Source organism: Anguilla anguilla, chromosome 11 (genome assembly GCF_013347855.1).
Source record: "Anguilla anguilla isolate fAngAng1 chromosome 11, fAngAng1.pri, whole genome shotgun sequence".
Lineage (NCBI taxonomy): Eukaryota > Metazoa > Chordata > Actinopteri > Anguilliformes > Anguillidae > Anguilla > Anguilla anguilla.
In genome coordinates this window covers 595,017-621,522 of record NC_049211.1, presented here as the reverse complement: position 1 = coordinate 621,522, position 26,506 = coordinate 595,017, and the positions used below count along the sequence as shown (strand labels likewise).

The 26,506-nt window shown below is 51.3% G+C and overlaps 1 protein-coding gene across 4 annotated transcripts; it reads left to right on the top strand.

The window, feature by feature from the left end:
• Positions 1–36: 36 nt before the first annotated feature.
• Positions 37–26,057, top strand: LOC118208424 (dystroglycan-like). Of its 4 annotated transcripts, XM_035383089.1 has the most exons (4): positions 41–244; positions 581–755; positions 17,111–17,585; positions 22,944–26,057. In XM_035383089.1, the coding sequence occupies exons 3-4, from the start codon at positions 17,301–17,303 to the stop codon at positions 25,275–25,277; spliced, it is 2,619 nt and encodes an 872-aa protein (XP_035238980.1). In that variant the 5' UTR covers positions 41–244; positions 581–755; positions 17,111–17,300; the 3' UTR covers positions 25,278–26,057. The 4 variants fall into 4 exon arrangements, with proteins under 4 accessions (XP_035238982.1, XP_035238980.1, XP_035238979.1 ...); XM_035383091.1 differs by lacking the exon at positions 581–755 and having other exon boundaries at positions 37–244; XM_035383088.1 differs by lacking the exon at positions 41–244 and having other exon boundaries at positions 251–755.
• The last annotated feature ends 449 nt before the right edge of the window (positions 26,058–26,506 follow it).

Genomic DNA, 26,506 nt, shown 5'->3' with positions numbered 1-26,506 from the left:
AGAGAGAGAGAGAGAGAGACAATCTCATGATATTTAAGGCGCTCTCCCTTTCGACCTAATTCCATATGGCATATCGGCTAAAGTCATGCGATGCACTTTTGGTGCCTGAATAAAGGCAGTTTATGTGGGCACATCATCCCCGGGTGTCAAATAACCTGCTTGGCGCGGGGAGGGAGGAGGGTGAGCGCTAGAACGGGACAGGGCAGAGCCGCAGCGGAGGGAGGAGCGTCGCGGCAGAGCTCCGGTAAGATGCGGCCAGGCATTTACACCTCGCGGTGAGCGCTGGAGCACGCACAGAACTACGCTCACCTAGCAAACATTTCGGACGGGGTAGGGTAGGCGTCGTTTAAATGAACAACTGCCCTCTTCAGAGCAGTCCTTTAGGCTGCCGGTGCCGAAGTTGATCTTTCTCGTGTTATTATCCTACTTCACACTAGCAGGCTACATTCTAATTTACATTTCATCTTCCGCATTTCAGTCATAAGACCGGAAAAGTGGATGCAAGATTGACAACTGCTTTTGCTTAGTTAAACCGTAGTCCCTTATTTCTCTCGCCATTGGTCCACTGTTTATTTGGAAGGCCGTACGTAATCAGTGGCAGCACCGCCGGGACCTGATCCAGCCGCCGGATCGATGTAATGAGGGTCAAGGATAAAGGAACGGGTTAAAATTGACTTTACCCTTGACTGTGCTACACACATCTACGGCGATGGCACCGGGGAGCAACCGGAGCGTCTGAAAGTGTGCACTAAACGGTCAGTAAAATTGTCGTATTTCTAAAATGTTGTTTTAATGGGTTTTCTTATCGCCGTGTTTGCTGGAGTGGGTTCACTGTTTGGCCGCTCGAGCGCTGCTGCATTAACACGGCTAATTCTACACCGGCATTGGGGAAGATGCTAAACTAGATTTCAGCTTCACCGGCGTATTTGGATAAAAACAAACGTGCTTAACGCCTAACAAGACAAACAGAGGTGCTTAATTTGAGCATGTGTAGCGTATTTAACACGATGTAAATCGGATTCACGTAAACAAGGTAAGGATGGATTTGTGTGTGTAGGTTTTCCCCTTTCGCAGGAACAGGTGTATCTGGTCGCTATGGCTAGCTAACATAGCTGGCTAACTGGTTTGCAATCAAGCGAAATCCTTTCGGTTAGCTCTTGAACTTAGTTTTTTAGACACAATTAAAAAATATATTATAGCTTGTTAGTTACATTGATAGTGGTCTAGACATCCCAGCGCTTGGTTTTTAAACATATTATTATTTCCAGCGAATGGATAAAGGCCTTTTAAGGCCCCACATTGCGTTATTCCGCAGGGTTTGGCTAACGTTAGCTGCTGTGATCTGTAATCGGTAAACGGCTGTCCATGCTGGTTTTACAGTACACAGGATTCACGCATTGCTAACTAGTCGCATTTGTGCTGGAGGCTACTGAACTCCCTCTTTGCTAGGTTTATAGCTTTGACCAGCAGCCGGTGCTCGCTTTGTAATTTATCAACCAGCTCTAGAGACTGGCGGTAGCCACAGGTAGGCTACCGTGCATATTTTTTCGGCTCTTCTGCCGACTCATAATGTTAGCCTCCTATTTTGATGGGGTTGTAATATTAGAGGGCACTTTTGAACGTCGTAAGTAGTTATCTAATATTTAATGCATTTAATGTGTAACAGCGGACCTTTTGTATTGAACATAGACCCCTTTCCAGGGTGACCTCGGCTTTGAATGCAACGTTAATTTGGAGCGTCAGCTGCACATCTCTCTTCATAGGACAATTATATCTCCATAAACATTTATCATTTTATGTCCCCGACATGTGTTGGGCATTTTAATAATGTTGCGAGTCAGCTGGAAAGTTACGAGCGTTAGGACGGTCCACGACATTTCGCTTGCCTGCAAACAACCTTGCAGGAAATATTTGTGTTAAAGGAGGGGGGAGAACCGTCCGTCAGCACACGGTTGGCAGCAAGAAGATGGATTCATTTAAAACGATTTTGTTTGTAAACTGACACGAGAAATCCGTGATTATTAACTAACTTGGTAATGTTAAATGCTTTCTCTCCATCCACGAAGTTGAGGCTAAATCCGAACATTTTTATTCGGCGTTGATTTTGATGTGACGGCTGCGCCTCGCCCGGCTTCCGAGCCTCCAGTTCTCCCTAGAGAATAAAACTCCCCCATTTTACGGTCTTCCTCCCGAACCATCCCGATGCCTACATTTGAGAATAATCTCGCCAGCCAGATGGATTGTTTTGATTTAAATATTCACCACATTGTACAATAGGCTATGTACAATAGGCTGTGTAACGTTTTGCAGGCGACCCTAAAGTGATGCCACTGCAGTGTACTGTATAAGAACAGACATGTTCTGACCCGCTCCCTTTGCGTCGCAATCCCATAGGCGCGTTTATGGGCTGCATGGACACTTTTTAACCGGATTCTACTGGTGACTAATGGCTGTGTCCGGAAATATAATCCACGACTAATTAATGAAACAACATCGCGTGGGTACGCCGATGCAAATCTTTCGGACGCACTTCACAATATATAATGTTTGGTGTTTCCACGAAGCATGAAACCCCTCCTGTCAAAGGGGGAGAAATCCTACTGACTCAGTAATTCCTATGAGGTATTTCCCCATGTCACTATAAACTTTAAAATAAGGCAAGTTTGGGCTAAAACGCTGAGCTGACGACCCTATTTGGTGGATTTACTCGATGCAGAAATGGTTGTGAGAGCAGTTGTGAGCGTATGGATTCGGAACAGTGGCGGTCACCACGCAGACTTTGGTTAGATGCCATTTTCGCGGAGGTTTGCGCAACTGAAAGTGGACTTTTGCTGTAGTGAGGAGAGGCACGTGCGCAAGTGGAGCTCTATGTGTGGCGGCCGTGAGGTTAGTTTACTGGAATAAACTCTCACTCTAAACTCTCTAACTAAATTCCAAGTGATTGGGCCACGGCACGGTTCATGTAGGGCATATTTGTCCAAACTAAATTTGAATTCACACTTTAATAACTACACTCAATCAAGGTATTTTATCACATTTGCGGTATGAATTTTGTAATTTTTTTTTGTTTTGTTTTATCTTGACTGAGTGGAAGCGCAACACCTCAGCTTTGCAGATTGTGGTTGATTGTATCGTGTAGATTCATTTGAATCCCACTGAAGATAATTTGCCATTTTATAATGAACGAATAGAGCCTTGACTCAATGAAAAGTGAATACCGAAAAGTGAAATCCATAATTTGTGATCACGCAGGAATGTAAGATTACGGTGTTGGCTGAAGACGTGATCAATGCTCATTTGCTCTCTGCTCCGTGACTGTCCTCGCGGAATGCGCTATCACCATTGTAGATGATAATGATTTTTTTCCACAAATGTAAGAGAAACTCATTCATTTATATAAATTGATCTATGGCTGTCACTTTGAACCAAAAATTAAATTCGAACGTGTTCCCTTAAAAAAAAAAAAAAAAAAAAAAAAAAAAATCTAATTTGTGGTTGGAATATGTAAACGGCCACAAAATGAATAGCCTGCAAACGTCATGTGATGCCGTTCTACTTATGTCCGCTAGAGGGCAACGACAACCCTGGTTCGTAGAGAAGATTGGTATGCACAGAATCTCTTTTTTTGAACAATAAACGGACTGCTCTCAAATTCAGTACCATATATTATTGGGCTGTGACTTATACGACGCACTAGAAACTGGATAAGGGCTGCAAGCTTTAGTTTGAATGGTCTGCGTTTGACTGTGGAGGTTCACTGCCTTACCTAGCATTAGCTGTAGTGCTGGCCTTCCACCTGCACTAGTTAAGTTAACCACCTATGTTGCTGTTTATTTATTTGTTGTTTGTTTATTTTATTTAATGTATGAAGTCCATCTTGCCTGCTGTAGTTTTCCCATGTAGGAGAGATTAGAGAGAACAGCTCTTAAACATGCCGGTCATTTATTAACCACCAGCGGACAAACACTGGGTGCATAAAAACTGTTTCTTTTCCACACAGGTGGAGAAGTCCTAAGTTTCAGCCTTAATGAGTTCTAGTGTCTTCCGGGTAGGATTTGTGATACACTGTAGGAATAAACTGAAACAGTGAAGTAATCTGTGGGACAAATAGATGTTAGGTGTTGCCCTGGACAACAAAACAAACAAATTAAAAGCGGTACTTCAGTCCACGGCTTAAGCCCTTCATTATAACTTTGCCTGGGCTTTCACGCGTCTTTCACAGTCTGTGACAGCGTCACAACTCCACCTGGAAATAAAATCTCACACACGAGTGAGTATCCACACGTGATTCAGTACATTCATTATACTTGCGCAGATTTTAAACAATATCGCACTGGGGGTTGTGCTGTTTTACTGTATATAAGCACGGCTGTAATTCAGACTGATATCACACTGGAGGTTGTGCTGTTTTACTGTATATAAGCACGGCTGTGATTCAGACTGATATCACACTGGAGGTTGTGCTGTTTTACTGTATATAAGCACGGCTGTGATTCAGACTGATATCACACTGGAGGTTGTGCTGTTTTACTGTATATAAGCACGGCTGTGATTCAGACTGTGATATCACACTGGAGGTTGTGCTGTTTTACTGTATATCAGCACGGCTGTGATTCAGACTGTGATATCACACTGGAGGTTGTGCTGTTTTACTTTATATCAGCACGGCTGTGATTGGGTCATAGGCCCACAGCCGCAGGCTGGGTAATCTCAGCCCAGCTGATATACAGTCAGCCTATTACAGCACGACCGGGAGTGTGGAACTGCTTTTTATAAAACAATTTTCGAAATGAGGCTATTTATCAAGTAATTAATTTGAGCCAATAATTTGAGACAGTAGGTTATGATTTTATCGTTTATTCGACTCTGCCAACAAAAATGATTCTGTCGTTTGTGTGTTTAAAAAAAACTTTTTGTTATTGTCCCATTACATTTACATTTCAGGCATTTAGCAGATGCTCCTGTCTTGAGAAACTTACACAACTTTCTCATTTTTCACTTGGCAAACGCATTGATAGATCTGGTTATTTTACTGGAGCTATGCAGGTTCAGCACCTTGCGTACATCGGCAGAGAAAGCTGGGAATCAAACCTTCAGCCATTAGGTTACGAGCCCAGCTCCCTGACCATTACCCCACCCTGACCGTTACCCCACCCTGCTGCCCCGCTCCCTGACCGTTACCCCACCCTGACCATTACCCCACCCTGACCATTACCCCACCCTGCTGCCCCGCTCCCTGACCATTACCCCACCCTGACCGTTACCCCACCCTGCTGCCCCGCTCCCTGACCATTACCCCACCCTGCTGCCCAGCTCCCTGACCATTACCCCTCCCTGACCATTACCCCACCCTGCTGCCCAGCTCCCTGACCGTTACCCCACCCTGACCATTACCCCACCCTGCTGCCCAGCTCCCTGACGATTACCCCACCCTGACCGTTACCCCAGCCTGCTGCCCAGCTCCTTGACCATTACCCCAGCCTGCTGCCCAACCGCCTGACCATTACCACACCCTGCTGCCCAACTCCCTGACCAATACCCCACCCTGCTGCCCAACCGCCTGACCATTACCCCACCCTGCTGCCCAGCCCTCTGACCGTTACCCCACCCTGCTGCCCAGCTCCCTGACCATTACCCCACCCTGACCATTACCCCAGCCTGCTGCCCAGCTCCTTGACCATTACCCCAGCCTGCTGCCCAACCGCCTGACCATTACCACACCCTGCTGCCCAACTCCCTGACCAATACCCCACCCTGCTGCCCAACCGCCTGACCATTACCCCACCCTGCTGCCCAGCCCTCTGACCGTTACCCCACCCTGCTGCCCAGCTCCCTGACCATTACCCCACCCTGACCATTACCCCAGCCTGCTGCCCAACTCCCTGACCATTACCCCAGCCTGCTGACCAACTCCCTGACCATTACCCCACCCTGCTGCCCAACTCCCTGACCATTACCCCACCCTGCTGCCCAACTCCCTGACCATTACCCCACCCTGCTGCCCAGCCCTCTGACTGTTACCCAACCCTGCTGCACAGAATCAGGGACTACCTGTCCTGTAGTGATTACATGTGTGAGTACAGCAGAAACATTTCTACTGAAATAGAAATATATCGCTACAATGGGAGTTGCATTACTCATTTACTGGTGTATTTTGTCTGTGTGTGTTAAACAGTAATTAATCTGATCATGTGATATGGGTGTTCTGAGGCTGAAGTCCATAGCCAGCTGCTCCCAAGCTGACCACCCCTCCCCCCAATCATCGTGAGGCTGAAGTTTTAAAGCCGATTCTGTCCCGTGTGAGTGTAATGCAGAGCGTGTGGGCTCGGTTTGTATCTGCTCCCGGTTCGGCCTGCTCACTGTGCGGCCTGGTTCCGGTTTGGCCTGGTTCTGGTTCGGCCTGCTCCCGGTTCGGCCTGGTTCCAGTTTGGCCTGGTTCCGGGTTCGACCGGGTCTCGATTCTGCCTGGTTCCGGTTTGGCCTGGTTCCGGTTTGGCCTGGTTCCGGTTTGGCCTGGTCCCGGTTTGGCCTGGTCCCGGTTCGGCCTGGTCCCGGTTCGGCCTGGTCCCGGTTCGGCCTGGTCCCGGTTCGGCCTGGTTCCGGTTTGGCCTGCTCCCGGTTCGGTAACATGGCACCGCGTGAGGTGGTGTAATTATCCGGTCTTTTTTCCGATCTGCCTGTGTGAGTTTGTTCAGCCCCTCTCCAGTGTGGGGTGAGGTCTGGGCTGTCAGCTCATAATGTGTGTAATAAATGACCACAGAAACGCACAGGGATTTAAATGGGCTTCTGCCTGGAAAAGCACCTGAACAGCGGGCCTGAAACATGTCACTGCTGAAAGCTTTTTTTATTTTCTTTTTTTTTTTAAAGACCCTCACTAATGGGCATTTATTTTTTTTAAAAAACCCTCAGTAATTAGCGTTTATTTAAAGAAGACCCGTACTAATTAGCATTTATTTAAAAGGCCTCTTAATGATTGGCATTTATTTAAAGAGACCCTCACTAATTAGCATTTATTTAGCAAGACCCTCGCTCATTAGTGTTACATTAGAGACCCTCACTAATTAGCATTTCTTTGAAAAGACCCTCACGCATTAGCATTAAAAAAAAAAAACAGAATTTTACAGACTCTTTTTTAAATTGACTTTACCAGGCCTCCTGTTGGATCATGCACAGGCTCACTGGGCATGCCCAGATCAGAGGGGCTTACTGAGCATGCTCAGATCATACATGCTCACTGAGCATGCCCAGATCATACACGGGCTCACTGGGCATGCCCAGGTCATACACGGGCTCACTGGGCATGCCCAGGTCATACACGGGCTCACTGGGCACGCCCAGATCATACGGGCTCACTGGGCACGCCCAGATCATACGGGCTCACTGGGCATGCCCAGATCATACGGGCTCACTGGGCATGCCCAGATCATACGGGCTCACTGGGCATGCCCAGATCATACGGGCTCACTGAGCATGCCCAGATCACACGGGCTCACTGAGCACCCCCAGAGCACACGGGCTCGCTGAGCATGCCCAGATCAGAGGGGCTCACTGAGCATGCTCAGATCATACATGCTCACTGAGCATGCCCAGATCATTCGAGCTCACTGAGCACGCCCAGAGCACACGGGCTCACTGAGCATGCCTATATCAGAAAGGCTGAGTGAGCATGCCCACCTTTGACCTGTAGATGTTTTGAGAACTTAAGAAGATGAAACGACAGGAAATGGGGTAGCTGCGGTTTTTGTTCTGTGTTCTTGCTGAAGATGTTTTTGCTGTCTCTCTCTCTCATTCTCTCTCTCTTGCTCTTGCGGGTTTAGTGCCGTGTGTGTGTGTGTGTGTGTGTGTGTGTGTGTGAGAGATCAGTGCAGTGTGTGTGTGTGTGAGATCAGTGTGTGTGTGTGTGAGATCAGTGCAGTGTGTGTGTGTGAGATCAGTGCAGTGTGTGTGTGTGTGTGTGTGTGTGTGTGTGAGATCTGTGTGTGTGTGTGTGTGTGAGAGATCAGTGCAGTGTGTGTGTGTGAGAGATCAGTGCAGTGTGTGTGTGTGTGAGAGATCAGTGCAGTGTGTGTGTGTGTGTGTGAGATCAGTGCAGTGTGTGTGTGTGAGAGATCAGTGCAGTGTGTGTGTGTGTGTGTGTGAGATCAGTGCAGTGTGTGTGTGAGATCAGTGCAGTGTGTGTGTGTGAGAGATCAGTGTGTAATTGAATGTCACCTCTAATCTGTGCGCTGAGGTTAGATCAGTGCAAATACTACTGGTCTTGCCGTGTTTCTGTCTGTCTTATCGATCTGTGGGTGTGGCTCCTGCAGCAGGCCTCATGGTGTTGAGAGGGCGGGGCTTTGAGCTCTGCTATGAAAATAAAGTGCATTTATTAAAGGTCACAATTCTGGGGCGGCCGCTGGGGAATATTTTCCTCTAACATTGAACAAAATGGAGGACATCAAACCAAAATCAGTGTGTGCGTGCGTGCGTGTGTGCGCGTGTGCGTGCATGTATGCATGCGTGTGTGTGCATGTGCGTGCGTGCGTGTGCGTTTGGGTGTACGTGTGTGCGTGTATGCGGAGTGTGCGTTTGTGTGTGCGTGTGCGTTTGCATGCGCGTGTATGTAGTGTATGTGTGTATGTAGTGTGTATGTAGTGCGTGTGTATGTAGTGTGTGTGTGCATGTAGTGTGTGTGTGTGTGCATGTAGTGTGTATGTGTGCATGTAGTGTGTGTGTGTGTGTGCATGTAGTGTGTGTGTGCATGTAGTGTGTGTGTGTGCATGTTGTGTGTGTGTGTGTGTGTGCATGTAGTGTGTGTATGTAGGTAGTGTGCATGTGTGTAGGTAGTGTGCGTGTGTATGTAGTGTATGTGTGTGTGTGTGTGTGTGTGTGTGTGTGTGTGTAGTGTGTGTGTGTATGTAGTGTGTGTGTGTGTGCATGTAGTGTGTGTGTGCATGTAGTGTGCGTGTGTATGTAGTGTGTGTGTGTGTGTGTATGTAGTGTGTGTGTGTGTGTGCATGTAGTGTGTGTATGTAGTGTGTGTGTGTGCATGTAGTGTGTGTGTGTAGGTAGTGTGCATGTGTATGTAGTGTATGTGTAGGTGTGTGTATGTAGTGTAGGTGTGTGTATGTAGTGTATGTGTAGGTGTGTGTGTGTAGTGTGTGTGTAGTGTGTGTGTGTGTGTATGTAGTGTGTGTGTATGTGTGTGTATGCAGTGTATGTGTAGGTGTGTGTGTGTAGTGTGTGTATGTAGTGTGTGTGTGTGTATGTAGTGTGTGTAGTGTGTGTGTGTGTGTGTGTGTATGTAGTGTGTGTGTGAGTGTGTATGTAGTGTATGTGTAGGTGTGTGTGTGTAGTGTGTGTGTGTGTGTGTGTGTGTGTATGTAGTGTATGTGTAGGTGTGTGTGTGTAGTGTGTGTGTGTGTGTATGTAGTGTATGTGTAGGTGTGTGTATGTAGTGTATGTGTAGGTGTGTGTATGTAGTGTATGTGTAGGTGTGTGTGTGTAGTGTAGTGTGTGTGTGTGTGTGTGTGTGTAGTGTATGTGTAGGTGTGTGTGTGTGTGTGTGTGTGTGTGTGTAGTGTATGTGTAGGTGTGTGTGTGTATGTAGTGTATGTGTAGGTGTGTGTGTGTGTGTGTGTGTGTGTGTGTGTGTGTGTGTGTGTATGTAGTGTGTGTGTGTATGTAGTGTGTGTGTGTAGTGTGTGTGTGTGTATGTAGTGTGTGTGTGTAGTGTGTGTGTGTGTGTGTGTATGTAGTGTGTGTGTGTAGTGTGTGTGTGTGTGTAGTGTGTGTGTGTGTGTGTATGTAGTGTGTGTGTGTGTGTGTGTGTGTATGTAGTGTGTGTATGTAGTGTGTGTGTGTGTGTATGTAGTGTGTGTATGTAGTGTGTGTGTGTGTGTAGTGTATGTAGTGTGTGTGTGTGTGTGTGTGTAGTGTGTGTGTGTGTATGTAGTGTGTGTGTGTGTATGTAGTGTGTGTGTGTGTGTGTGTATGTAGTGTGTGTGTGTGTGCATGTAGTGCGTGTGTGTGTATGTAGTGTGTGTGTGTGTGTGTGTATGTAGTGTGTGTGTGTGTATGTAGTGTGTGTGTGTGTGTATGTAGTGTGTGTGTGTGTATGTAGTGTGTGTGTGTGTGTGTGTATGTAGTGTGTGTGTGTATGTAGTGTGTGTGTGTGTGTGTAGTGTGTGTGTGTATGTTGTGTGTATGTTGTGTGTATGTAGTGTGTGTGTGTGTGTGTGTGTGTGTGTGTGTGTGTGTGTGTGTGTGTGTGTGTGTGTGTGTGTGTGTGTGTGTGTGTGTGTGTGTTCAGTTCAGCCGTGGTGCCTCGTTAAATCGCCGCTAAATCCCGCCGCTGCTGAGCGGACACTTCCGCCAACATGGCGCCACACCTCGTAAACCCCAACATCACCGCTTGATCTCATTCATTCTGTTTCCTGTGAGATACTGAGCGTTTTATGGGCTCCAGATCCTTTACACTTCATTGGGAGTTGAGGTGTGAGCAGTAGCCTTAATGGAATTAAGTTAACGAGTTAATTAGTGTTAATGAAGGACATGTTCTAACTGCATGTTCTCAAAACTAAATCATTTGCTTTGGAAATGACCATATAAAAACTCCCATGACAGAAAGCTTCACAATCAAAATGAGTGAATTGTGTGAAAGAAGCAGTTCCTCATTTCCCAAAAAAAAGAAAAGGAAAAAAAAGAGTTTCCAGACTGCAATGCTGTGAATTTGGCTGTACCCATCCTGCACTGGGACCCCTCCTGACAGACAGACAGACAGTTACTTTAGACATGACACAGGGACTTTACATTCAACGCACAGGGACTTAACATTACACGTTAGGCCTGTCAACAAAATATTTGTTTGAATATCTTATAAACCTTTGTTATTTAGGTAGAACTTAATATTGAGAATTCAGATCTCAGCTTTAGGCCCTGCTCAATCTCGTCCATGAATGCAGCTCTGCTTCAGAGCTCGCGTGCGGTGGGTGGTTCTCTAACGTAACGTCCAATCGCATCACAGAAAGGAAAACAAACAGGCCAATGGCAGCGCCTAAGGGCCATTAGGCCGGGCCATGGCCCGTTACATGCCTGGGACAGTCTTTACTTTTATTAATCACCAGGCCCTTGCTCAGTTTCATTAGTAAGATCATTTCCCTGTTGCATGAGCTGCACTGAGTATAGACCTACTGCTGCATAATTTATAACTAAAAAACATTATATTTTGAACAATGTTTTCCGTGTCCTATTGTAATACACTCTTGTGGATGATAACACTTAGGCCTATGTTAGAGTGTCACTGTGTATTTTACATATTGTACCATACAATATCCATATTTATGCAAATGATGTTCAAATACATTCAAATTCATAACACCAGACCGTTAAATTCAAACTAAATTTGATGGTGATGTTGACAGCCTCATTAGAGGCACAGGTTTACAGTAGAGGCAGAGATTTACAGTAGAGGCACAGGTTTACAGTAGAGGGACAGAGATTTACAGTAGAGGCACAGGTTTACAGTAGAGGCAGAGATTTATAGTAGACGCAGAGAGATTTACAGTAGAGGCAGAGATTTATAGTAGACGCAGAGAGATTTACAGTAGAGGGACAGAGATTTACAGTAGAGGCTCAGATTTACAGTAGAGGGACAGAGTTTTACAGTAGAGGGACAGAGATTTACAGTAGAGGCTCAGAGATTTACAGTAGAGGCACAAGTTTACAGTAGAGGCACAGAGATTTACAATAGAAGCACAGAGATTCATAGTAGAGGCACAGAGATTTACAGTAGAGGCACAGGTTTACGGTAGAGGCACAGAGATTTACAGTAAACGCACAGAGATTTACAGTAGAGGCAGGATGCAGAGAGAGGTTGGTCAGTTTCGCCCTGTAGTTTCTGTTTTTTACAGGGCTGGGGACCTGGGGACACCCCCTCTCTTCTGCGTGAGTTGTGGTAATTCTTCATTACTGTGTGTTCCGCTGATAGACTGACAGACATGACCTCTAGCAGTTTAGGCGTTTCCCTGGCAAAACCTTAGCCAATAAGAATGCAGGTCCTGTCCTGTTCCCCAGGACTACAGGAGAGTCATCATATTCTGTCAATCACTCGCATCAACCAATCACATCAATAGAGCTATAAGACATCATGGCTCTGCCCCTCTTGGAGTTCAGGAAGCAGAACTACAGCCCCGCCTTGCTGCTACGCATGCACACCAACATCCTGTGTGCCCCTGGGACCATGTACCTGGATCCTGGGGGGAACTTGGGGGACATCAGTTATTTCCCCCAGTGTTATCATGTTGTACTGGTTGATACTGTCAGTGTCCCCACTCATTAAATCCTAAAGAAAATATCTTGTTTTTGTCCCCTACGCCGCTGAAGGGAGATCTGCGTCCTTGCCTGAGACGTGCGCTCTCATGCTTCATTGTATGTGAAATGAACACGCCTGTAACAGCCTGTAGGAAATGGAATCCATATTTCTCTCCCAGGCAGCGTACGGCTGTGCTGAAGGTCACTGCTGAGATTGACCTGTGCTGTTAAAAATAGTGGCTTTGTGAGCGATGGCTTTTATTTTGCCCGTTACTGTAGCTCTTGTTGAGAGAGTCAGTGGAGAACAGGCTGGCCTTCAGTAACTGTGTGAAGCTGTGGGCCTGTGCGTCAGTAACTGTGTGAAGCTGTGGGCCTGTGCGTCAGTAACTGTGTGAAGCTGTGGGCCTGTACGTCAGTAACTGTGCTTGTGCGTCAGTAACTGTCCCGTCCTGTAGGCCTGTGCGCCAGTAACTGTGTGAAGCTGTGGGCCTGTGCGTCTGTAACTGTGTGAAGCTGTGCGCCTGTGCGTCAGTAACTGTGCCTGTGTGTCAGTAACTGTGAAGCTGTGGGCCTGTGTGTCAGTAAATGTCCCGTCCTGTGGGCCTGTGTGTCAGTAACTGTGTGAAGCTGTGGGCCTGTGCGTCAGTAACTGTGCCGTCCTGTGGGCCTGTGTGTCAGTAACTGTCCCGTCCTGTGGGAACTGGGCCTCTGGTTTTTATGAAGTAAACCCTGTGGTGATGTTTAAATCTCCGCAGGTGGGTTTATGATGTTGTGTGCCTGTGTGTTTGCATGTTTGTACACCTGTGGGTTTTTGTGTGAGTGCGTGTATGTAAGTGTGTGTGTGTGAGCATGTGCATGTGCGCGTGTGTGTGTGTGTGTGTGTGTGTGCATTAACGCTCGTGTGTGCTTTTTGAAAGCTGTTGCATTGATGCCTCTGAGGGTAAATCTCTGTGCTGACGGGGGTGAGTCACTGTGCTTTATAAAGCTTACAGTGTGGCCCCCCGGCGGGGGTGGGAGAGGAGGGGTGGGGGGGGACCCTGACTCACACTCCCATCTGCATGCAAACCTGGGGGTGTCAGGCTGGGGAGCACAACCCCCTTAATCAGTGCCCTGCAGAGTTTTAAAAAGAGCCGGGTTTCTAATTTTAGTGAAGTGTATTCATTGTGTACAGAATATGTGCGGGCGGGGGGTGGGGTAATTATATTCTCCTCTCACCCCCCCCCACCCCCCGTTTTCCTGCACCGCAGTGGTGTAATTACACTGTCTTTAGTACAGGAAGCAAGCCTCTGTTTGAGGAAATCAGTGTGACCCATGGAGGGGGGGGGGGCACTCCCCAGTGAGACTGACGTGACTGACGCATCTGAAACTAAGTGTTTTTTGAGGGGTGTTCAGTCTGCCCCTTTGCTCTGTTCTGACTGGGGGAGAGCTGAGAGAGTGAGGGATGGAGAGTGGGAGATGGAGGGATGGAGAGTGAGGGATTGTGATGGAGGGATGGAGAGTGAGGAATGGAGATGGAGGGATGGAGATGGAGCAATGGAGTTGGAGGGATGGAGAATGGGAGATGGAGATGGAGGAATGGAGAGTGGGGGATGGAGATGGAGGAATGGAAATGGAGGAATGGAGAGTGGGGGATGGAAATGGAGGAATGGAGATTGGGGATGGAGATGGAGGGATGGAGAGTGGGGGATGGAGTCGGAGGGATGAAGATGGAGGGATGGAGAGTGGGGGATGGAGTCGGAAGGATGGAAACAAAGGGATGGAGAGTGGGAGATGGAGAAGGAGGGATGGAGATGGAGGGATCTCCATGGAGACCGGGCACTGGTCACACAGACACTCGGCAGTTAGATGTGTTTATATGCACATTTCTGAGCTGAGCCCCGCGGTGCTGTGTACCCCAGCGCTGAGAGAGAGAGCCCTGAATGTGCTGAGCGTTAGCGCTGAGAGAGAGAGCCCTGAATGTGCTGAGCGTTAGCGCTGAGAGAGAGAGAGAGAGAGAGAGAGAGAGAGCCCTGAATGGGCTGAGCGTTAGCGCTGAGAGAGAGAGCCCTGAATGTGCTGAGCGTTAGCGCTGAGAGAGAGAGAGAGCCCTGAATGTGCTGAGCGTTAGCGCTGAGAGAGAGAGCCCTGAATGGGCTGAGCGTTAGCGCTGAGAGAGAGCCCTGAATGGGCTGAGCGTTAGCGCTGAGAGAGAGAGAGAGCCCTGAATGTGCTGAGCGTTAGCGCTGAGAGAGAGAGAGAGAGAGCCCTGAATGTGCTGAGCGTTAGCGCTGAGAGAGAGAGCCCTGAATGTGCTGAGCGTTAGCGCTGAGAGAGAGAGCCCTGAATGTGCTGAGCGTTAGCGCTGAGAGAGAGAGCCCTGAATGTGCTGAGCGTTAGCGCTGAGAGAGAGAGCCCTGAATGTGCTGAGCGTTAGCGCTGAGAGAGAGAGAGCCCTGAATGTGCTGAGCGTTAGCGCTGAGAGAGAGAGAGCCCTGAATGTGCTGAGCGTTAGCGCTGAGAGAGAGCCCTGAATGTGCTGAGCGTTAGCGCTGAGAGAGAGAGTCCTGAATGGGCTGAGCGTTAGCGCTGAGAGAGAGAGAGAGAGAGAGAGAGAGCCCTGAATGGGCTGAGCGTTAGCGCTGAGAGAGAGAGAGCCCTGAATGGGCTGAGCGTTAGCGCTGAGAGAGAGAGAGCGCCCTGAATGTGCTGAGCGTTAGCGCTGAGAGAGAGAGAGCCCTGAATGTGCTGAGCGTTAGCGCTGAGAGAGAGAGCCCTGAATGTGCTGAGCGTTAGCGCTGAGAGAGAGAGAGAGAGAGCCCTGAATGTGCTGAGCGTTAGCGCTGAGAGCGAGAGCCCTGAATGGGCTGAGCGTTAGCGCTGAGAGAGAGAGAGAGAGAGCCCTGAATGTGCTGAGCGTTAGCGCTGAGAGAGAGAGCCCTGAATGTGCTGAGCATTAGCGCTGAGAGAGAGAGAGCCCTGAATGTGCTGAGCGTTAGCGCTGAGAGAGAGAGCCCTGAATGGGCTGAGCGTTAGCGCTGAGAGAGAGAGTCCTGAATGTGCTGAGCGTTAGCGCTGAGAGAGAGAGCCCTGAATGTGCTGAGCGTTAGCGCTGAGAGAGAGAGAGAGAGAGCCCTGAATGGGCTGAGCGTTAGCGCTGAGAGAGAGGGAGAGAGAGAGAGAGCCCTGAATGTGCTGAGCGTTAGCGCTGAGAGAGAGGGAGAGAGAGAGAGAGCCCTGAATGTGCTGAGCGTTAGCGCTGAGAGAGAGAGAGAGAGAGAGAGAGCCCTGAATGGGCTGAGCGTTAGCGCTGAGAGAGAGAGCCCTGAATGTGCTGAGCGTTAGCGCTGAGAGAGAGAGAGCCCTGAATGTGCTGAGCGTTAGCGCTGAGAGAGAGAGAGAGAGAGAGAGAGAGCCCTGAATGTGCTGAGCGTTAGCGCTGAGAGAGAGAGCCCTGAATGTGCTGAGCGTTAGCGCTGAGAGAGAGAGAGCCCTGAATGTGCTGAGCGTTAGCGCTGAGAGAGAGAGAGAGAGAGAGCCCTGAATGGGCTGAGCGTTAGCGCTGAGAGAGAGAGCCCTGAATGGGCTGAGCGTTAGCGCTGAGAGAGAGAGCCCTGAATGTGCTGAGCGTTAGCGCTGAGAGAGAGAGAGCCCTGAATGGGCTGAGCGATAGGCTGTTGTCTGTCGCTGGCTGATCTCAGACTGCCAGTGCCGTCTGGAATGTCTGCTGTGATTGGCTCACAGACTGCACATCATGAGATCCATGAACCCGGAGTCCCCCCCCCCCCCCCCCCCCCCCCAATCATCTTAACAGTGACGGGAACAGTACTGCTTATCTGTAGCAGCTGCCTGTTTATCCCAAATGAGGGCGAGGTTATGTGGGAAATAACCTGTATTTGCTGTAAAGACACCTGTAGAGTGTCCTGAAACTTTTTCTTTTTTTCCCGCAAGTGGTGAGCATGAACGAGCTAGCTGTGCTAGCGTAGCTTTCAGCAGCTGCTTCCTCTTCATTTACACATTTGCATCTCATTGAGCAGCTACACCTCTGGACTTTGCATTCTCTAATTAACTTCTAATTGGAAAAGAAATTGGTTTGAAAGTTAAAGTGCAGATCTTTGATCTCTCTGTCAGAATCAGGATGGCTTGAAGCTGCCCGACCTCTCGGGTGTAATTAAAGTAATTGAAAGTGCGGCGCTTGGAGGTAATGCTGCCATATTCGATAAAAAGTGAAAGAGAAGGCTGCTGTAGCGCTTCTGTGTGGTGATTTTTGCTAGCGCTGGCTATTTCTGCATAGTGCTGGCTAATGCGCACTAGTGCTGGCTAACAGAGGCTTGTGCTGAGTAACTTGTCAGTGCTGGCTAATCCTGGCTAGCACTGACGGTGGCTAATGCTGGTCAGTGCTGGCTAATCCTGGCTAGCACTGACGGTAGCTAATGCTGGCTAGCACTGACAGTGGCTAATGCTGGTCAGTGCTGGCTAATCCTGGCTAGCACTGATGGTGGCTAATGCTGGCTAATGTTGTACAAGCTGGTTGGGTTATTGTATGAGTTATTTGGGTTATTGTACAAGCTGGTGGGTTATTGTACGAGCTGGTTGAGTTTTTTATATGAGCTGGTTGAGTTATTGTACAAGCTGGTTGGGTTATTGTATGAGCTGGTTGGGTTATTGTATGAGCTGGTTTTGTTATTGTATGAGCCTGTTGGGTCATTGTATGAGCTGGTTGGGTTCTAGTATGATCTGGTTGGGTTTTTGTATGAGCTAGTTGGGTTATATTGTGAGCTGGTTGGGTTATAGTATGAGCTGGTTGGGTTATATTATAATGACTCTTCTTTTTTTACTTCAGACTGGAGAGCAGCTGGCTGAGGATGGAGCTTCTGCTCTGCTGAGGAACCTGAACAGAGAGAGAGCGAGAGCGAGAGAGAGAGCAGGAGGAAGAGGACGAGGACGAGGAGGGACTAACGCTGACCCAGGATCCTTGGCGGGAGAGGTGCATGCTGGTCCTGCGGCGCGTGTCCTGAGAGGGAGAGTGCGCGATGGCGGCGGACCGGCGGAGAGGGAGTGCGGGGGGGCGGGGCGGAGCCGGCGTGCTGCTGCTGGGGCTGCTGGCGGCCACGGTGGGGGTGCGGGGGGGGCGGGCGGAGGGGGGGGCACTGCTGGAGGCCTCCATGCACTCTTCCATGCTTACGGACGTCCAGGAGGCGGCGGCTCTGATGGGGACGGCCCCGCCCGCCGGTATCCCAGACTCCTCGGCGGTGGTGGGTCAGGTGTTCCAGCTGAAGGTGCCGATGGAGACACCCACCGGCGGCAGCACGCTGAAGGTGAGTGACAGGTGTGGGCGTGGCCTGCGAGTGTGGGTGAGTGGGCGTGGCCTGCGAGTGTGGGTGAGTGGGCGTGGCCTGCAGGTGTGGGTGGGTGTGGCCTGCAGGTGTGGGTGAGTGGGCGTGGCCTGCAGGTGTGGGTGAGTGGGCGTGGCCTGCAGGTGTGGGTGAGTGGGCCTGGCCTGTGGAGCTCAGTGCTGTGTGGAGGTGTGTAGCGCTCTCAGTCACCCCCCTTAAGATCTCCCCCCCCCTCCCCCTCCCTTGTTTGGTACCCCAGCAGTAGGAGTCCGGACGCACTCCCCGATCTGAGTGGAGCTGTGGTGTGAATGTGAGTTGATGGGAAGCATTTAAAGCTCAGTCCCATCTCCCTCCCACACAGCCCTGTCCCTGCTCAGGCCTTCATTAATTAACTTTGATTGAGCTGTTAATTGGCTATTGATTCATGGTTTGAAGTATCAGTGTGTATCAGCTTTTGGGAAACATTCACCTCATTCGAGTTAGCTACGCTGAAGGTGATTAGTCAGGATTGATTCATTGTTCAGTTAATTGTTACACATTGTAGAACAGGGCCATTCCAATCTGGCCCTCAGGGTCAGTAGTGCTGCTGCTTTTCTGTTTGTAGTTCAGCGACGTCACTGATTGGCCAGAGCTCACACTCACCTGCTGCGCCAGGTGTAAGTCAGTCCCTGATTGGAGGGGAGGAATGCATACCAGCAGCACTACTGCCCCTCAGGGCCAGATTTCAGTATTATTTAATTAAATTATTAATTATCCTAAACCTAAGCTTGCAACGCTCAATGGCAACTGGGCGGGGCTGGACGGGGTGGGGTGGGATGGGGTGGGATGGGGTGGGGTTGGGCCTCTGGTGTGCTGGAGTTGTGGTAGGTGGGTTGAAGTCGACCATGTATCCTAAATGTGACCCCCCAATGAGTATGCTGGGGTCCCACGTGTTACCAGCTGCCCTCGGCTGTGTGTGTCTGTGTGTCTGTGTGTCTGTGTGTCTGTGTCTCTGTGTCTCTGTGTCTCTGTGTCTCTGTGTCTCTGTGCATGCGTGCTTGCATCTGTTTGTGTGTCCGTGTCCGTGCGTGTATATGTGTGTGTGTGTGTGTGTGTGTGATCAGCACAGCCGCAGTGTGTGTTTAGCAGAGTCTTATGTCCCCTCCGTCCTGAGGTTTTGTTCCCTGCCACTGGAGGGAACATATTGTTCTTCTGGATTTTTTTATAGGACAGGGGCATGCTGGTAAATGTAGTTCTCATCTCTAAAGTAAGTGTCCTGCCTGTAGATGTCCAGTGAGCTGCTCTGTAGTTCTGTGTCACACTGTCAGGAGCTCTCTACTCTTCCTGTATTTCAGCCTTCTCTTTGTCTTCATTACTTACCTTTCTGTCTTTGCTGCTGCCTTTAGCTGTGCGATTTACAGCAGGTGGACACAGGCGGTCGGTTCTGGGAGTGTATGATGTCGCTGCTCATGTTTATGAGGTCATACACGCTCTTCCTTGAAGGGGGAAATGGGGGATGGTCTGGTTTTGGATTCCTGTTTTAATAAGAATAATAAGAATCTCAGTGGCAGTTCTGCTTGGTGAAATATGAGTATGAGAGAGATTAAATTCAGCATTCGCTGCGACTGCTTGACCACAGGAATGGGCTGCGTGCACGTGTGAGCGAGCGAGGGAGAGAGAGGATAAACAGGAAGGGAGGGGGCACAGACAGGAGAGGGCGGGAGGGAGGGGGAGAGAGGAGTGTGTCTGCTGTTCTGTGTGCCTAACAGCAGTGATGTCACCATAGCAGGGGTCCTTCAGAAGGGAAGAGGTGTGAGAATGCCGCTCAGCAGTGGTCCTGATGCGGTTGCCCTGGCGTTAGAAGCATCATAGCCTACTGCTAGTTTCAAGAAGAAAGCGCAGATGAAGAAGAAAGAAGAGAACTAGGGGGTGGGTGGGGGTTTGGGTTGGGTGCTTTGATTTGGGGGATGGGGGTTTGGGTTGAGTTAGGCGGTGGGGGGTTTGGATTGGGCAGTTGGGGGTGTGAACTGCGGGGGGTTTGGGGGGGGGGGGGGGTAGCGGCAGACCCCAGCAGTACGTTCCTCATGTTAAGCAGTTAATGATCTATCAAGGGAATGTTTGTGCTAAATTATTAATTGGCCAGGAATGAATTATTAAAGGCAAAATGAACATCTCGTGCTGATTGCACTGGGAAGCTGAGGACGCGGCTGTTTTCGCTGCTTTTGCTCATGTGGTGGGATGCACTAAATCCTGCCCAAGGTGCACTGTCATACGGAGCCCCAGTGACTCTGTTTCTCCACTCTGTTCCACTGGCTGAAAGGCTCTATATGCACTGGAGCTGCTGTCTCCTCCTCACTCACAGTATCCCCATCACCACCACCTCCTCACAGTGTCCCCATCACCACCACCTCACTCAGTGTCCCCATCACCACCACCTCCTCACAGTGTTCCCATCACCACCTCCTCACTCACAGTGTCCCCATCACCACCTCCTCACTGACAGTATCCCCATCACCACCACCTCCTCACAGTGTCCCCATCACCACCTCCTCACTCACAGTATCCCCATCACCACCACCTCCTCACAGTGTCCCCATCACCACCTCCTCTCTCACAGTGTCCCCATCACCACCACCTCCTCACTGTGTCCCCATCACCACCACCTCCTCACTGTGTCCCCATCACCACCACCTCCTCATTCAGTGTCCCCATCACCACCTCCTCACTCAGTTTCACCATCACCACCACCTCCCCGCTCAGTGTCCCTTTAATCCACAGGGTATTTTGTTGTATTTTAGCAGTGACCGATGATGAACACAGTAACTTTATACCAGCACACTCGATTCAGTGAGTCTACTGGTTACTGTAGTTTAGTGTACTGATTTACTCAGTATGTTGTTGTGATGGATCATGTTGCTTATATTAGATAAACTATATGTGTTTAGTTTTATGAAGGATATGTATATTATAAATAAATGTGTATTACAAACTGAAGTGTATGGGCTATAAGCAATATATGGCACCGAGCCTTACAACACAGAACACAAAAGAAAACAAACATCCACAGGAATTCAAGTCCTTATCGATCGTGGAGTGGCAGGTGGCGTTGATGTGTTGCTAGGCAATGGTTTTGAGTAGTGAGGGGTGACGCTGGGTCATTGTTGTGGGAAGATTATGGTCAGAAGGGGAGGGGGATGATGCTGCTGTCACACCCGGAGACGGTCGCTAAGCTGCGCTCCGCGCGTCAGAGAGGTGGGAACGGAGGGAGTGTGATGCGTGTCTGCACATGTGCAGAGCCAGAGGGACAGCGTGTTCAGCTGAGCCACTGGGCACGGTGTTCAGCTAAGCCACAGGACACTGTGTTCAGCTAAACCACAGGACACAGTGTTCAGCTAAGCCACAGGACACGGTGTTCAGCTAAGCCACAGGACACTGTGTTCAGCTAAGCCACAGGACACGGTGTTCAGCTAAGCCAAACACCACTGTGTTCAGTGTAACAGACAGTGTTCAGTGCTGCGTTTTGTGAGACAGTGTTTAGACCAGTATTACCTGACCTTAATATGAAAATAATCACTATCGGTACCAAGCTCTCGGTAAGTGACCCCACATAGTTCTTATTTGAGCAAATATAGTTTATTCCAAGCTTGCCTGGTACGTATGATAGTAATCTTGCGTGGTAATAAACGTGTGAAAAAGGAATGACAGAAAACATTTTAAGTTTGGTTTTTGTTTAGCGAAGGGGAAGAGCTAATCTTGCATGGCAGGCCTTGTTTTTGTCCTTTGTCATGGTTTAAATTTTCTTCCTTCATCAAACACGTTGATGCGCTTTCACTTATACGTTATACGTGCTGGATATTTTCTCTAGCGATCCAGGTTAAGTGCCTTGTTCAAGGCTATAATGGCAGTGCCCCACTTGAAACTCAAAACTGCAACCTAGCGGATTCTGGTTCTGTTCCCCACCCGGTATGCCCCTGTTAGTGTCTGATTCCTCACTGGCATCAGGATTTCACGCGTGTTGTATGTTCCGTCTACACGGGATGTGGAATGTTTAAGCCCTGCATGTGACGTGACACGTGCTTTGTTTACGGTCGTTACTGTGACGATGAGTGCCACTGGATCTGAACGTCCTGTAGATCATGTGAGACTCTACTGTTCTTATGAAATGCAGCTCTGCGTGTACATAGACATATCCTGATCTGGGTTAAACGCCTTTTCCCACTGTTTTTAATTTAGTGCTTCTGTGTGATTTGGTTTAGTTGTTCTTTGTGAGTTGTGTGTGTGGTGTAGGGGTCCTGTGTGAGTTGTTTGCTGTGGGGTAGGGGTCCTGTATGAGTTGTGTATGCTGTGGGGTATGAGTTGTGTATGCTGTGGTATATGGGTCCTATGTGAGTTGTGTATGCTGTGGGGTATGAGTTGTGTATGCTGTGGTATAGGGGTCCTGTATGAGTTCTGTGTGATGTGGTTTAGTTGTTCTTTGTGAGTTCTGTGTGTGGTGTAGGGGTCCTGTGTGAGTTGTATGCTGTGGGGTAGGGGTCCTGTATGAGTTGTGTATGCTGTGGGGTATGAGTTGTGTATGCTGTGGTATATGGGTCCTATGTGAGTTGTGTATGCTGTGGTATAGGGGTCCTGTATGAGTTGTGTATGCTGTGGGGTATGAGTTGTGTATGCTGTGGTATAGGGGTCCTGTGTGAGTTGTGTATGCTGTGGGGTATGAGTTGTGTTTGCTGTGGTATAGGGGTCCTGTGTGAGTTGTGTATGCTGTGGGGTATGGGTTGTGTATGCTGTGGTATAGGGGTCCTGTGTGAGTTGTGTATGCTGTGGGGTATGAGTTGTGTATGCTGTGGGGTAGGGGTCCTGTGTGAGTTGTGTATGCTGTGGGGTATGAGTTGTGTATGCTGTGGTATAGGGGTCCTGTGTGAGTTGTGTATGCTGTGGGGTATGGGTTGTGTATGCTGTGGTATAGGGGTCCTGTGTGAGTTGTGGATGCTGTGGTGTAGGGGTCCTGTGTGAGTTGTGTATGCTGTGGTGTAGGGGTCCTGTGTGAGTTGTGTTTGCTGTGGGGTAGGGGTCCTGTGTGAGTTGTGTATGCTGTGGGGTATGAGTTGTGTATGCTGTGGTGTAGGGGTCCTGTGTGAGTTGTGTATGCTGTGGTGTAGGGGTCCTGTGTGAGTTGTGTGTGAGTTGTGTATGCTGTGGTATAGGGGTCCTGTGTGAGTTGTGTATGCTGTGGTATAGGGGTCCTGTGTGAGTTGTGTATGCTGTGGGGTATGAGTTGTGTATGCTGTGGTATAGGGGTCCTGTGTGAGTTGTGCTTGCTGTGGGGTAGTGGTTCTGCTGACCCGGTGCTTGTTCCTTGTGCAGGTGACTGAAGCAGGAAAGGCCTCTCTGCCCTCCTGGCTGCACTGGGACCCTGTGAGTGGGGTCCTGCAGGGGCTCCCTCTAGAGGCCGACCGGGGGAACCACTACATCTCCGTCTCTGTTGCCGATGGCGATGGGTCCCGGGCGCCCCCCAGCCCCGACGTGTTCTCCATCGAGGTGCACCCCGAGGAGCACGCGGACGGCCCCGCCCCCGCTGCGGAGGCCCCGCCCTTCTGGTGCAGCGGCGAGGAGCCGGTGACGGTGCTGACGGTGATCCTGGACGCGGACCTGACCAAGCTGAGCGCGCTGCAGCGCGTGGAGCTAATGCGACGCATGCAGCGCTTCTCCGCCGTCCCGCTGCAGCGCATGCGCCTCCAGCCCGTCGTCAACAACCGCCTCTTCGACATGTCCGCCTTCATGGCCGGCCCCGGCAACGCCAAGAAGGTGGTGGAGACCGGGGCGCTGCTGTCCTGGCGGCTGGGGTGCGCGCTGGAGCCGGGCCAGGTGCCCGACCTCAGCGGGGTGCAGCGTCCCGCCAAGGAGGGTGCCATGTCGGCCGTGCTGGGCCACCCCGTGGTGGGCTGGCACATCGCCAACAAGAAGCCCCACGCCGCCAAGCGGGCACGCCGGCAGCTGTACAACACCCCCACCCCGCTGCCCTCCCTGCTCCCGCCCAGCGCCCACCCTGAGCCCCCCCTGCGCATCGTGCCCACCCCCACCTCGCCCCACATCGCGCCCAGCACCGAGCACACCGCCCCCCTCGCGCGCGAGCCTATCCCGCTGCCCATGAAGCCCACCATCCGCCTGCCGGCCCCTGTGGCCCACACCCCCACGCTGGGCCCCCCCCAGCCCACGCGCGTGCTGGACTCCACCAGCACCCCCCCCGTCCAGCCCACCGCCACCCGCCCCGTCTACGTGGAGGCCACCGCCTCCCCGACCCCCCCCTCCACCACCCGCAGGCCCAAAACCAGCCCCACCAAGAAGCCCCGCAAGCCCAAGACCTCCACCCCGCCTCCCCCCGCGAGCCGGGAGCCCAAAAGCACCACCCCCCGACCGCCCAAGCGCACGGCCACGCCCCCGGTCCCGGGTCAGAACCAGAAGCCCGACCTGCGCAACCCCATCGACCAGGTGAGCGTGTGGGTGGGCAGCTACTTCGAGGTGAAGATCCCGTCCGACACCTTCTACGACCGGGAGGACGGGCCCACGGACCACCTGCGCCTGACTCTGCGGCTGAAGCAGGGCGGGGAGGGGGAGGGGGAGGGCGGCGCGGGCGGGGACGCGGGCGCGGGCGGGGCGGAGGGGTCCTGGATCCAGTTTAACAGCAGCAGCCAGCTGCTGTTCGGCCTGCCGGAGCCTGGGCACGAGGGCACGCACGAGTGCTTCCTGCAGGCCACGGACAAGGGCGGGCGCAGCGCCAGCGACGCCTTCGAGGTGCGCGTGCGCCGCCACCCCTCCGCCGACCACGCCCCCGTGCTGTTCGCCGCCCGTTTCCAGGGCGACCCGCAGACCGTCACGGCCAACGTGCAGCGGAAGATCGCGCTGGTGAAGAGGCTGGCGCTGGCGCTGGGGGACCGGAACTGCAGCGCCCTGTCGCTACGCAACATCAGCCGCGGCTCCATCCTGGTGGAGTGGACCAATAGCAGCCTGCCGGCCAGCCCCTGCCCCCGGGAGCAGGCCCTGAGCCTGAGCCGCCGCCTGGCCGAGCCCAGCGGCCGGCCCACTGCCGCCTTCGCCAACGCCATGGAGCCCGACTTCCACCCCATCGACGTGCGCGTGAGCGGCGCCGGGAGCTGCCGCAGCTTCTCCTTCGTCCCGCCGGCCGACCTGGCCCCCCCGCCCCCGCCGCCCCCGCCCACGCCCTCGGCCGCGCCCGGCCGCCAGAGCGCCGACGACGTGTACCTGCACACGGTCATCCCCGCCGTGGTGGTGGCGGCCATCTTGCTGATCGCGGGCGTCATCGCCATGATCTGCTACCGCAAGAAGAGGCGGGGCAAGCTGACGGTGGAGGACCAGGCCACCTTCATCAAGAAGGGCGTGCCCATCATCTTCGCCGACGAGCTGGACGACCCCAAAGCGCCCCCCTCCTCCAGCGTGCCCCTCATTCTGCAGGAGGAGAAGCCCCCCCTGCCCCCGCCCGAGTACCCCAACGCCGCCAGCCCAGAGACCACGCCCCTCAACCAGGGGCTGCTGGGGGAATACTCCGGGCTGCGGGACGAGGACCCCAATGCGCCCCCCTACCAGCCCCCCCCGCCCTTTCTCACCCCGCTGGAGGGGAAGGGCTCGCGCCCCAAGAACATGACCCCCTACAGGTCCCCCCCCCCGTACGTGCCCCCATAATGCACTGGGCTTCCCGGGACTGAGCCGGAGTGGGGCGATGGGGTGTTGGGAGTGGCGGGGGCGTTGGGGGTTTGGGGGGGTACCTGGTGACCCCTGACTGTGGAACTGTTGATCGGGTCTCCCCCTGGTGATCAGGAGATGAACACCCCCACGCTTTTAGGTTTTCTGTTTTTGGGTTGGGTGGGAGGGGGTTTGGTTTTTTATTTTATTTTATTTTCTGTCTTTTTTATTTTCTTATGTCTCAAGACTTGCCTAACAGTACTCTTTCTGTCTTCTTAACTTCTTTGAAATTAATTGAAACAGAACTGAAATTAGAGACATACAAGCACACGCACACACACACACACACACACGCACCACACCACACACACACTCTCGGAGGCAGATTTGTGATTAGAGTTAATTGGACCCCTTGTTGGCAAAGCTGTGATATTGTAACCATAGTGATTAACACTTTTCATATTTTAAAAATCCGTATTCACGTTGAGCAGGAACGCAGGCAGCCTGAAAAATCCAAATCAAACTGAATTTTAAAAAAATAAATAAAGAGAGAAATCCCCGGGATTGTAATGCACTGAGTCGTGTGAACGCTGCCATGGGAAGAAGGGTTTGTTTTCAGGCATGTTTCAGGAACGTGTGGAATGGCCAGTGCTTGACTGGTAGACTTGTTTTTTTTGTTGGGGGTGGGGGGGGGGTGTCTTTGTTGTCATGGTATTGTTTGAGCTTCCTGTCTGAGCCTTCAGTTCTGTTTGTGATGAACAGAGCAGGAGTCCTCAGTGTGGTCCGTGTGGTCCGACCTCTGCTGTCTTCATTCTGCCGTTCAGTATTGAGCGCACGACTCGCCGTCTTGCACACGCGTGTTGAGTCTAGCATGCGTGTTGAGTCTAGCATGCGCGTGTTGAGTCTAGCACACGCGTGTTGAGTCTAGCACGCGCGTGTTGAGTCTAGCAGGCGCGTGTTGAGTCTACCATGCGTGTGTTGAGTCTTGCACGCGCGTGTTGAGTCTTGCACGCGCGTGTTGAGTCTTGCACACGCGTGTTGAGTCTTGCAGTCGTGTTGAGTCTAGCACGCGCGTGTTGAGTCTAGCATGCGCGTGTTGAGTCTAGCATGCGTGTGTTGAGTCTAGCGTGCGTGTGTTGAGTCTTGCACACGCGTGTTGAGTCTTGCATGCGCGTGTTGAGTCTAGCACGCGCGTGTTGAGTCTAGCACGCGCGTGTTGAGTCTAGCAC